Source organism: Cucurbita pepo, chromosome 2 (assembly GCF_057944985.1).
Source record: "Cucurbita pepo subsp. pepo isolate OVF chromosome 2, ASM5794498v1, whole genome shotgun sequence".
NCBI lineage: Eukaryota > Viridiplantae > Streptophyta > Magnoliopsida > Cucurbitales > Cucurbitaceae > Cucurbita > Cucurbita pepo.
The window spans coordinates 11,099,000-11,112,878 of record NC_141799.1 but is presented as its reverse complement, the minus strand read 5'-3'; the positions used below and the strand labels follow the sequence as shown (position 1 = coordinate 11,112,878).

Below are 13,879 nucleotides of genomic sequence, written 5' to 3'. Positions count from 1 at the left end.
TGCTTACAGAGATATATAAATATGTGAAATATATAATTGTTTTTTTCCTTGCCTAAAAAACATATTGTACATATTTGGTGTTATGGTTAAAAATTTCCATGCCTGTTTCTTTAGCCAACACCACCTTGGTTTCAATCTTCACCCTGAATTTGAAACGTAAAATTGGCATTTCTTTAACGCACAACTTCAACACACAAGGGTGATGAGAATTCTACTTTATGAATTAATGAACAAGCTCGTACATCATAACATATATAAACCGAATGCTTTTAATAACTTGGTCGATATGAAGGCAGGCAATGCAAATACAACAGTCAATCCCCTACACAGCAGATTGAACAAGTTCAACACATTAATAACACCCTCTCCTCTCCTCTCCTCTCCTCTCTTCCTTACTGCTTACACAACCAACGATCCTAACCCTAATTTATCAAAAATTCAACGACTTGCCCCATAAACTTGAGTAGAATCATACTGTGGATACCCAGGCTGCGGCTGAGGCTGTGGCTGTGGCGACACACTCTTCCCGTAACCTACAGGAGCACTTGAAGGCACAGTTCCATACCCGCCTGATTGTGGAACTGACTGATCATAGCTTGGCTGAGCTGCAGTCTGTTGAGGATAAGTGGGCTGCCCACTGGCTGGCGCAGAATAAACTGCTGCAGCAGTTGCTTGGGCACTGCTATATGCAGCGGGATCTTGAGGTGCTTGGTATGCAGCATATCCAGCAGTATTTGCAGCAGCCTGCTCGGGATAACCCTGTTGCGTGGTCGGATACTGCTCATATGCGGCAGCAGGAGCTACTTGCTGGCCATAGGCAGACAGTTGCTGTACACCAGGTTGACCATAACCTGCCTGGCTGCCCTGCTGCGGGTGGTAATTGGCAGCAGCGGCAGCGGCAGCGGCAGCAGCAGGTGCCTGGTTGTAACCATCTGTGTTTTGTATGCCATAGGGGGTAGGATACTGCTGAGTAGAACCACCAGTTGGGTATTGATACGTCTGTTGAGGTTGCACATTTTGCCCATATGTAGCAGGTGCTGACCCACCTTGATAAGGCTCTCCAGGCTGACCAACCCTAGGAGCGCCATAAGACTGGGGAGGAGGTCCCTGCGCTGGAGCACCATATGATGGAGGCTTATCATACTGTTGTTGTCCAGGGTAAACCTGTTGAGCCCCAGCCTGAGGGTAAAGTTGCTGAGCATTCCCATGCCCACCATATGGATTCTGCGATGGAGCATGATGATCATATTTCTGTTCATATCCATGGCCATAGCTCTGATGAGGAGCAGCCTGAGAATAGGGAGCAGCATGCCCATAACCTTGGTTTTGCTGCTGACTATAGTTGTAACTGGACTGAGTTTGTGGTGGACCGAGAGCTGGAGCAGGAGAAGGGCCAGGAGCATGTGCAGGCATAGCACCAGGGAAATGAGAAGGTGGAGCATCTGAATAATGGCTTCTTCCACCATAGTAGTCATAACCACCCGAACTGGGCGGTGGCCCCTGCATACTGGGGGGTGGCCTTTGCTCCCAACCAGAGCTATAGCTGCTCCGAGGACCACCCATTTGTTGAGGATAGTTTCCAAATGCAGGATGCTGATACTGGGTATTATGAGATGGATAAGGTCCTCTGTGTGGATAATCATATGCTGCAGGATGTGAAGGATGGGGACCCCGTTGACCCCATTGATTACCACCAGGACCACGGGGCCGGTAAGCCTGTTGGTTAAAACCAGTGGAGTGTGGTGAAGGCCTCACAGTCTACTCCAAGGACAAACAAAAAGATGAGTAAGTAAACCGTGGAAATTATTAATCAACAGTTTGATTATAAGCTAGTAAAAGGAATAAAGTAAATGAGCAGCGTGAACTTGGTGATCCAAATCTCTTGTTCAAGAACATTGGGTGAGCCCCTGGTACATATTAGTTCCAGAAAATAAGCAAGATGAATCAAAAACATTACCATTCTGATGTTCAGAAGAAATAAAAGTAAGGTAAAAGGCTTTATAACAAAGAAAATACCAGATAGATCATATCATTGAAGATCAAACCAATAAAATACCAGATGTATTATATCGCTCTAAACCATTGCATGCAAGGGAACAAGTACTTCAACAGGGATGTAAGATATCCAAAAGCATTCATAAATATCAGAACAGGGAGCACCCAGGTTAGCATGGCTTCTAAGTTAAAAAGAAAAGAACCGCCAATTACAACTGCCCAAATAATTCGAAGGTAGTGTAGTGAAGTAGTCAAATTACAACCAACAAAACATGCCCTCAAATCATAAAAACATTAACAAACTTGAAAAGCTTTTTAGGAAAAGGATGAAAAGCGCAGAAAAAGTCTAGTGATGACAAAATCATGGTCTGAGAGAGATTAACATTTGAACTCTGGCATCTCACACATGCATTGTTCTGTTTCATCAAATAGATAGTGATTCTTCTAAACAGATGCCAGATATACCGACATCAACTTCACAACTAAATCTTATCTCTTTCATTCTGAAGTAGTGACCAACACATGCTGAGCATTTCACTGTCAGACAGATCATCCACAGGAAAAAAGGAAAATATCAACAAATAATTAAATTGATATTGATTGCCGTTAGTTTAAAGCGATTATGTTGCTATAGTGCAGTTATGGTGGCATGAACCAAATTTCCATGCCTATGATGCCTCAGTCAATGGTATCAGCTTTGAATACTATTCGTCCCATGCAAATGAAAGCATCATGACTTCAACCAGGCATTACTTTCTTCCAACACAATCTCAAGCATAGAACATGGGTCCACTAATGAGCACTAAGGTTAATGCAATACATTGTTACTCAATTATTCTTAGTTTGAAATCTTGAAGCAATCTTACCAACTATTAACATCCTGCAATCGCGAGATTTAATGCCTGATACCTCTCTTCAGTGGATGGGAGTGAAAAGTAGTTGGCTATTGCTACACCAAGAAAGCAATGTCGACCCCATGGAAAAGGCAATATTGTAATCTGCAGTTTTAAAGCCAACCAATTCGAGTTTGACACCTTTATGATAGATAAATTATGGCAACCGGCATCTTGGATTTCAGTATAAGATCTTTCCTAGAACATTCATGTGATCTTTGCATAGACCATTCATTGATTTCACAAGCTATTAGGACCACCAGTCAAGTGATTTCCCCAATCCCATTAAAGATAATCATACAAAATCTGCATACTGTTTCCCATAGCAGTGATTGTTAAACCCGGCCAAATTTATATACTCAACCAGCATGATTGAAAAGAATCTAGCACTGTTCCATCAATGACATCAAGTGGACAAAAATACAACACACCTTCCACACCTAGAACTATATAATATAGCATATAGATGCTAATATTTTGCTTCTCTGACACTGAGCAGATTAATCTGTATGATAATCTTAACGCTGTTACTTCAGAACCTTAATCTCTAGTCTCAGACAAGACTGGTAAGCAAGATTAGGTACCAATAATAGCAAAACTGCTGAAAATAATAAAAAAAAAATTACAGAAATGAACATATACATAGATATATCACCAAGAATGAACCATATTCATGGAATGAACTTATGTATGGTACAGAAAGAACATACTAATAATTCAAATCCAAAAATTAATAAAAGTAAGCACAGGCCAAATTTAGATGATATGAACATGCTAAAAGCATTTTTATGATACAGAAAATCGAAGTCATAATTCCAAGTAAGGATTTAGGGATATAAGGACCAAAATGTCTGGAGGAAAGGTGATGTGTTAAAAGCATACCTGATTCATAACTTCTTTTATCATGTCTGTAGCAATTTCAATCTGCTTCTTATCACCAGTAACTCTAATAGTCCTTTCCTTAGATTCATCTCCTTCTGGAAGATTTTGGGGTATCAACTACATCAAAATCAGATCTAAGTCAGGCATGATGGTTATATTAAACCATAAAAATTAATTAGCATGTACCATAAAGATAGATAGGTTTGCAACATATCAACTACCTGTATACGTGCACCAGATCTGGTCTGAAGACTTTTGATAGTCTCCCCACCTCTTCCTATAATTAAACCAACCTAGGTAAAGAAAATCAGGTAAGCTATTGAGAGAACCAGTTGATAAGCAATCCACATAAATTAGGATTCCAACCTTCTCATTTGGGACTTGTATCTGAATCTGTTCGGCAGTTGCCATAGAATGTGATGAAGTAAGGCCCCTGGCTATGAGTGATGGAGATCCACCAGCATCAGCCTATGACAAAATAAAATTTACTCAATAATTCAATATCAGGACAACAAACCTCCAACAGATGCTAAAACAACAATTAAATGAAAAATACTAGTCACAGAAAAAAATCAGGAGAAGTGGAAAAAATACAAGCATAATGGCATATAAATAAAAACTAATAATAAAGAGAGTAAATACCTCTGCAATCACGGCATTAATTAACTCCTCTGCCTTTTTTATACTTTCCGAAGTTCCAACTATTTCTACAGGTCTACTTAAACGATTTGGATCAGCATCTGAATCCCTCATGATTTGGATTTTAGCACCAGAATTGTACTGCAAGTATCTAATAGTATCTCCAGCCTTGCCAATGAGAACACCAACCTGCAGTAAATAGGTCAACTATTAACTAAATCCTAATTATCAGAAAAAACTTGATGATGGATCAGAAGTAAATTTTTCAACATCCAGGCCATGTTTTCTTACAAGCTCATCTTCTGTATTCTAGCCACCTAGCCACTACACTTGCAGCATAGCTTTCATCAAAAGAATAGGTTAAATTATAAGTTTGGTCTTCAAAGTATATAGGTCCCTAATCCTTAATAACTTACTATAACATCTATAAACAATTTATTTTGTGTCTGATGGTCCTTAAACTTCAAAAAAACATTTTATATACCAGCAACCTGTTGGACACAATTGAAAATTCATTAGCTTATTAGACACTTCTGCAATTAAGGATTCTAACAGCTACAGTCAAACATTTGGAACTTTTCAGATACCACTCCAAAAGCTCATGAAAAAATTGTAATTTAACCCTAAAAAAGAATTTAATATCAGTAACTTGAGGTTGAAGGTGGAAATTATCATCAACCTTCAATATCAATCCTATGATCAAATTTAATATCTCGCAAGTTCACACCTTACTATTAGGAACTTCCATCCTGTATGTTGTTGTTTCGGCCACTGATGATGGTTGACCATGCTCAGAATTAGAACCATCCTCCTGCTGCAGGGGCAATGCAGCCTCAACTACCGGAGGTTGATTTTCCTCCTTGGAGAGTTCTTGAGTTTTGTCCTCCTGAGAGATTTCTGCAGCAGAATCCTGAGCGCCACCTGCTTCATGAGGCTCTGCAGTGGGCTGTTCAGTTTCCTCTTTTTCATGAACCTCCTCCAATGAAGCAGGTTGTTCTGTTTCCTCCACAGAATCCAGAGCATCACCTGCTTCATTAGGCTCTGCAGTGGGTTTGTCAGTTTCCTCTCTTTCAGAAACCTCCTCCAATGAAGCAGGATGTTCTGAGTCCTCTTCAGATGTATCATCTTCCTTAGCCGGTTCCTCCACCATCTTTTTTTTATGCCCATTCTCACTAGCTGTAGAAGAAAGCAAAATACTAAGATATTGTAATTTGCAACAAGAATAAATAATAATATACTACTTCCATGAAACATTGATTGAATATCCATTGGTTAAATAGTAAATTAAAATGAACACAGCAAAAATGAGTTGAACTTTTGTTAAGAAGTCCACCTCAGTACCTCACCGAAGAACCTTCAAAACCATAATCCAATGTCCAAAACTCAAATTATAAATCTAGCATAATCAGCCAGAAATGATTTCTAAAGAACATATTAACGCATCAAACTAGGACACTAGTTGGACATTACTAAAAAATTGTTAAAGACATTCAATATGTATCAAATACTTGTTGGGCACATGTCAGAACGTTCTCCTTGAACCTAGGAATCCTGCCGGTACTTTCTTTGTTGAACTAATGCTTCCATCTTCCAATGGAAAACGGGGAAAACGGCATTCACTAAACCCCAGGAAGCTCAGAACAGAAACAACGTTCAAGTACCATAGAACTTCAGTGTGTTAAAAATATCTCACGCCTGAAATGAGGTAGTAAAATGAAAATAGGCATATCTAGCTGGATATCTGGCGTATTCCAGTTGATAGATGCAGCACCAGTAGCCATTTCATGAGGCGTTGGGAAGGAAAGTATTATTCAGTTCTAAACCTTGAAGAATAAAGTTCGATTTCCTTGCAGAAATCACGAGGATCGAAGATATTTGAAATATAACCAAAGCAGCAGTAGAAAATAGAATTCCTTACGCTTCTCGACTTCCAGGGGTATGGTTTGAGGGGAAAAAAATTATGCACTAGGAAAATCACGCAGCATTTTCCGGCAGCAGCTAACAAGTATTAGAAGAAGTAACGAAGAGAGACGGAGAAAGTCCACAAATATACATCCGATATTTCCATGGTTTTAAAAAAAAAGGCCTAAATCACATAGAAAGCTGCAACATACAAAGAAGAAAGAAGATACCATTCTCCTCCGGCTTTCCGTCGAGACGAGGCCGCTTGGCCTCCGATTCGTCAGAAACTGCAACGTCAGCGTCGTCAGAAGCAGGAGACTCCTCATTGGGCTCGCCATGGTTCTCCTCGGGGGCTTCAGTGGCTTCATTGTCCAAATCTGCAAGCTTGCGTTTGTGATCCAAGGGCTCGGGACTCGCCGCTCCGGTAGCTACAACGACTTCCTCCGCCATGGTGGTGAGCAGGAAAGACGTATTGAAGTAGTGTCGAAAAGCCCTCGGTGGTGAGGGAGATCGATGCTAGGGTTCAGATGAGAGGATAGTGAGAGAAAGAAAAAAAAAGGATATGATCTGAAGACGTGGCCGTGGGTTGTGGACATCTTATATAGGGAAATGCTAATGCCAGACATATTCTCGATTTGCCCAAATTTTAGGGCTAACTTCGTAGGTGGGCTCTCCTCGGTCCAATGGGCCTAATTGGGCTTTTTTCTTTTACCGATATTCTTCTGGACTAGCTTTAGGTATGGTCCAATGGGCCTATAGACGATAGTCAGGTCTCTAGTTGGGTTCTTAAGGAGAATCGTGTTCAAGTAATAACTCAAATGGTTTATAGTATATGGATAAGTTTGGTGTTTTATCCCAATAACACTGTTGATACCACCCACTTTGTAATTGTTATAAATGATTTGTTTCAAATTGTTCATGTGAACCCATGTGATTGGGGGTATTATATACCATGAGTTTATATAAGATTAGACCACGAAATATTTAATATCTATTTATAAATCTGTTAGTTGAGAAGATTAATGTTTTCACATGGTGGCTATATGCAACTCGATCTTAATCCCAAATGAGTAATGAACTTCTGTCTCTGAGGGCTTGTCCTTTTTGTAGCCCATTCAATATGCGTACCATTTTGGGGATTTTATCAAATATGGAGATAGGAACATAATTTCAGAATATGTAATCCAATCCTTCCCATATAGGGGTAAGCAGATGAGTAGTTCCCTTGAGTGTTGATTTCGAGACTTGAACAAGACTCTGCCCTCTCAGACCCAAAAATGACTTGATTTATGATTAGACCATAGACAAATTATTCATTAGATAATCAATGATATTTAAAGTGAAAGATGTAATTACATGGGTAAAAAGGACTTTTGACCTGTCTATAATTACGAACAACTCGTGAATGATCGACTTGCTTGTAATATTATATCAATGGAGACAATTTATCCTATCGTGCATAATAATTCAATTATAAATCTAATAGTAAAGAGATTAATTAATTATTTTTGTATCATTTAAGCTTATAATCTATAGTTTCACATGGTCTCATTTTTAGCTTATAGTAACCCTATAAGTTTAGTTTTAGTTAAAATAAAAAGTTTAAATTAATATTTAATATATTAAATATAGAGGATAAAATTGATTTAATTTGAACCAAATATAAAGAAAAAAATGTTAGGGTTTTATGTCCTAAAACTCATAGTGTGTAAACAAAAACATATTCTATTTTTAATAAAATTATTATTGTTGTTTATTCAGTAAAAATTATTATTGAATAAAGTGAACTTTACGATCATTAATCTAAATCCAATAAACTAAGAACACTCTGGCTGAGGTTGAGTACGACTTTTCATCCACATATGCATGGATAAACTGAGAGGTTGAACTAGATTCTAGAGGACATGTTGAGGACATTGTGTTATAGACTTTGCTGGTTGTTGGGATGAACACTTGTACTTAATGGAGTTTGCTTATAATAATAGCTACATGTGACTGTGTAGATTGCCCCCTTAGAGACTCTATACGAGTGTAGGTGTCAAACTTGGTATCAGAGTCATGCCCTAAACTTGGTCGTGCCAATAGATTGGTAAATCCTCAAATGTCGAACAAAGAACTCCAAAAGAAAAGGAGCCGAGCCTCCTTGAAGGCATAGTAAAAAAGAACTAAGACTCCAAAAGAAAAAGAAGTCGAGCCTCGATTAGGGGAGGCATACTTTTCTCGAGGGGAGGTGTTGGATGATGAAAGTAAATACAGACTGTTGATTGGCAGATTAATATATTTGGCCGTTACTAGGCCTGACATAGTTTATTCAATTCGTATGCTTAGTCAATTTATGCATGAACCAAGAAAACCACATTGGGAGGCAGTTCTTCGGGTTCTGAGATACATCAAGGTACTCCTCGTCAAGGACTCCTACTACCATCTGAAAACAATTTAAGATTACAAGCATATTGCGATTATGACTGGGGTGGTTGTCGAACTCCAGACGGTCTATTTCTGGGTTCTGCATTTTCCTCGAAAATTCAATTATTTCTTGGAAGTCTTAACTAATGTGTCCAGATCATTCGCAAAAGGCTAGTATCGAGCTATGACAAATACTTGTTTAGAGTTAACTTGGTTAAGATGCATTCTTCAAGACTTGAATGTTCCACTGTCCGAACCAGCATTATTATATTGTGATAATCAAGCAGCATTACATACAGCAGCCAATCCAGTCTTTCACGAACATACGGAACACATTGAAATAGATTGCCATATAGTTCGAGAAAAGTTACAAGCTGGAATCATCAAACCGTGTTATGTTTCGACTAAAATGCAATTGGCAGATGTTTTCACTAAAGATTTGGGAAGACATCAGTTTGATCTTTTGAAGGACAAGTTGGGTGTGATTGACATACACTCTCCAACTTGAGGGGAGTATTAAGATATGATATTTGGAGAATATGTTTTAATAATTAGTTATGGAGCATATGTTAGATATCCGTTAATATTTTTTCTTTGTTTTTGGGAGTTGTTAGTAGTATATTTTATCTTATGATTTGATTAATAGTATATTTTATCTTATTTACAAAATTTAGCAGTTGTATTAGTTGATAGTTTGTATCCTATATTTTCCTTGTATTAGTTGATAGTTTATATTGTATTTAAACGTTTGTAATCACTAAGATCATAGATTTTCATCCATGTGGGCAATGCCATCATATAAGATGTAACTCCAATTTTCTTGAGAACTTCACTCAGTCCTTCGTATTTTTATTTTTCTTGAGAATTTCACCTAGTCCTTCGTATTTTTATTTTTCTTGAGAACTTCACCCAGTCCTTCGTATTTTTTTTTTCTTGAGAACTTCACCTAGTCCTTCGTATTTTTATTTTTCTTGAGAACTCCACCCAGTCCTTCATATTTTTAGACAAGAAATGTGACCGGAAAGTACTTCCTTCTTCCATTTTTGAAGTTTTGGGCTTGAGGATTCTTCCTTGCATATGGGTAGTTAATGAACCGGGCTTGAGGATTCTTCCCTGCATATAATGAACCTCCAAAAAATTAAAAAGATATCGCTTCTTCCATTTTATTTTTATTTTTCTTGAGAACTTCACCCCGTCCTTCGTATTTTTAGACAAGAAATGTGACCGGATACTTCCTTCTTCCATTTTTGAAGTTTTGGGCTTGAGGATTCAGATATCGCTTCTTCCATTTTTGAAGTTTTGGGCTTGAGGATTCAGATATCGCTTCCTCCGACCTTGTGGTTAACAACCACACGCTCTAACCAACTGAGCTATTCCAACTAATCATTCATTGCATTTTGAATTTTTGAATTTAAAATTTATTTTTGTTCGTTTAGAATTATTAATTCAAGGTCAAAAGCAGCATTGGTAAGCTTCAATGAGACACCAAGATTTGAAGTGAAAGATGATGTTGGGATGACAATTGCAAAACATGGTTCGATAAGAAGAAAAATGAGAAGAGGCAAGTTCATGGTACAAGAAGTGGAAGGAAGAACAACAACTCAGGTGGAGATGGTGGTTGATTTTCTTAATTCGAGTCCACGTAAGTAGAGACCGGGTTGAGGGGTTTGCAAAGTTAATCTTGTCAAAGGCATGTCGAGGCAATTTACGACGTATTCGTGCTACATAGGATGTTCTCACCTTCAACATAATATAATAAGGCAGAAGTGTTGAAAATTGTTAGGGTCTAAAATTAGCTCATTGAAGGAAAGATCATGAGTATATTTGAGAAACACTATTTAAAAAAAAAAAGAAAACAAAAAAGACCAAAAGAAAGTCCTAAGAACTGATACTCAAAATGAATAATATCATATCATTGTGGAGGTAGATTGTTCCTATCGAGAAGTTCAAGAACCGAAGAGAAGTATGGTTAAAAAATGGTTTAATTGTTTGAGGTTGAGTTGGAAAAATATTACTACAAGATTCTCTAATTTCCTCGTCGACATTGACATTGGTTGCCCCTTCGGCCGTGGTTCTTAGAGCTTAATGCTATGTGGCATAGGATTATTATGTGTATGCATACTATATATCTAGTAATCTCCAAGTATATGGCAGAACAAATCCAGTCATATTATATATTGAACATCCATAGTGAAGCAACGAATCCTATAGGTGCAAAGCGTTGGATGAAAGTCCCACGTCCCCTAATTTAGGGAGTGATCATGAGTTTATTATCAAGGAATACTATCTCCATTGGTTTGAGGCCTCTTGGGGAAGTCCAAAGTAAAACCATGAGAGCTTATGCTCAAAGTGGACAATATCATACCATTCTGGAGAGTCGTGTTCATTCTAACATAGTATCAGAGTCATGCCTTAAACTTAGATATGTCAATAGAATCCTCAAATGTCGAACAAAGGACTGCAAAAGAAAAAGAAGTCGAGGTTCGATTAAGGGGAGGCGTACTTTGTTCGAGGGGAGGTGTTGAATAAAAGTCTCACATCGGCTAATTTAGGGAATGATCCTGTGTTTATAATCAAGGAATACTATCTTCATTGGTTTGAGGCCTTTTGGGGAAGCCCAAAGAAAAACCATGAGAGCTTATGCTCAAAGTGGACAATATCATACCATTGTGGAGAGTTGTGTTCATCCAACACAAAGCATGTCTCGAAGGACAAGCGCCCCGACACATGGCCCAAAGCCTATGTGTGTGTCAAACCAGGTTCTTGAACAAATTCTTAGGGCGAGCTACAACCTATCTAACTTCACCTTCTTACCTTGGTTCTTGCACAAATTCTTCAAGAATGGATTAAAGCTCTTGTATTATCATATGTATGAGAATTTGGCACCTACGCATATGTATTCAAACACATTGAAGGCACCTTAAGAAATCATATGTTTGGATCTAAGTGGGTTTCAAATTGTAAAACCCAATACAAATCAAGTTCTTTATGAAAGCAAAAAATTTCAATGGGAGGTTCCAAATGTTGTATAAATGCCAAGACCAAAATGATGTTGGAGTTTTTGAATTTCGTACCGGTGGCTGCTTCGATATTTTTATTAATTTAGTTTTTTTATATATATATATTAATTTTGTCGATTTTATTTATATTATGATATATGATTTTTATACAAGTCCGACCTTAGCTCAGTTGGTAGAGCGGAGGACTATAGTGGTTGAAGAATCCCAAACCATCCTTAATTCGCTAGTTTAAATCCGGCCCGTCCGAGTTTTTAAAAGTTTAATATGTATGTACTATTGATAGGACTTGTAGGTCATAATATCCATACAATTATTCAAAACTAATTTTTTTTTTTTTTTTTTTTTTTTTTTTTTTTTTTAACAAATTTAACGACGTGAATCCAATAAAGGACTAGGTTGTCAAAATTTTCGGGTTAGGTTGGGTTACCAATCCAACTAACCCAAACTTTTGGGTTGTTCCAAAAAATTCTCTCAACCCAACTCAACCCGACCTGACCCATGTACACCCGTAACTTATCTGATCGGTTGGGCTTTATGCCATAAAATCTCGTAGTTAATTATTTTATTTTTAATAATAATTTTGATTATTTTATATGCAATTTAACACTATTTATTATATGATAAATCTAAGGTTATTAATGTAATTTTCAACAATATGTGGTTACAAATGGGTGGATCATGTTCAAGAAATAATCTAATGGGTTTATGGTATATGGATAAAGTTTGGTGTTTATGTAACGCCCCTAATTTTCTCTACCCTAATTAGCGACGTTACCTTATACTCGTCAAATCAACAGGATAAGAGTTCATGTGGGACAGTCTCAATAACGATAATACATTCATCAATATAAGCAGTTCATACCTAGGAAAACAATTACGACAACCTAGCCTAGAAGTAATCAACAGAGAACTAGAGGAAACAATCCAAAACTATGAACCCAAAAGAATCCAACAGGCGCCTACGACACTACAGACTCTCCTCAAGATTTCCATGGCCCTTCGCATCATCCACCGTCAGCCGTACATGGGAGCCTTGCCTTACCTGAAAATATTTGTAGCACGTGGCTTGAGTATTATATAAAATACCTAGTAAGTCACCCCATTATTGGGGTTAAGCATATATTCATACATCCGGATGCAAGCAGTCGCACACAATACATCTACATGTCGCACACGATACACATACCTGACGCACACAACACACATACATGTCACACAGAATACCCATACATGTCGCACATAACAGCCATACCTATAGCACATGATACATACATAACGCTCATAATAACCATACATGTCGTACATAATAACTATACATGTCGCACATCATAACCATACATGACACACATAATAACCATAACATGCCGCACATAATAACCATACATGCCGCACAGTGTTAGAAGAACGAAGCTGAGAGAGGGGTCTGTCTTCCATTCCTTGTCCGGGCGGGGGTGGATGCATGGTAATTTCCCACACATGGCCCACGTGTGTGACTGTGGGCCCACCAGGCGAGCTCGCAAGCGAACTCCCTGGGCCTGGCTTGGTCGGGTATGTATGACATACAATACCGGACGCCACGGACAAAGGAGGGCCTGCATGATATCGTGACGAACACAATATCGAATTTACGCATCCATACCATCAGTAGCATAACGGGGGAGTGCCCCAGGTACATAACCATAGCGTGCATGAGGTTCTTAAGGTTTACCTCCATGGCATTATACGTACAACGCTCCATCCCCTCGCCGCATTACATAGCATAATCAGGTTCACATTAAGCAAGCATATCATAGCATAACCGGGTCCATATTGAGCAAACATATCATAGCATACTAGTCATCTCATTCATGGCATGTGGGGTTCTCATTACAATCATGACATGTCAATCAAGCTCATCATACATATAGGGCAACAAACCGCGTCACAACATCATATTCATAAACATGACATACATAGCAATTCACTGCAAGAATCACATACATAATGATAGCATGCATAGCATTTCACGGCAAGAAACATCTAACCTAGCATACAACAACAACATATGGTGCATGCAAGGGTCACAGGGCACGCACCAACATACATACATAACTAACGCCAACAGTAAGGTTACTTACCTCCTTGGCCTTGGCCGAAGTCACC

The 13,879-nt window shown here is 38.3% G+C and overlaps 1 protein-coding gene across 1 annotated transcript; it reads right to left on the bottom strand.

Moving 5' to 3' along the window:
• Positions 1–251: 251 nt before the first annotated feature.
• LOC111788580 (uncharacterized) lies at positions 252–6,881 on the bottom strand. Its single transcript, XM_087120993.1, has 7 exons — positions 6,542–6,881; positions 5,137–5,585; positions 4,413–4,598; positions 4,137–4,238; positions 3,992–4,063; positions 3,771–3,887; positions 252–1,758 (listed from the first exon to the last, which is right to left on the bottom strand). Exons 1-7 carry the CDS (start codon positions 6,759–6,761, stop codon positions 439–441), a joined length of 2,466 nt encoding a protein of 821 aa, XP_086977119.1. The 5' UTR covers positions 6,762–6,881; the 3' UTR covers positions 252–438.
• Between the last annotated feature and the right edge of the window lie 6,998 nt (positions 6,882–13,879).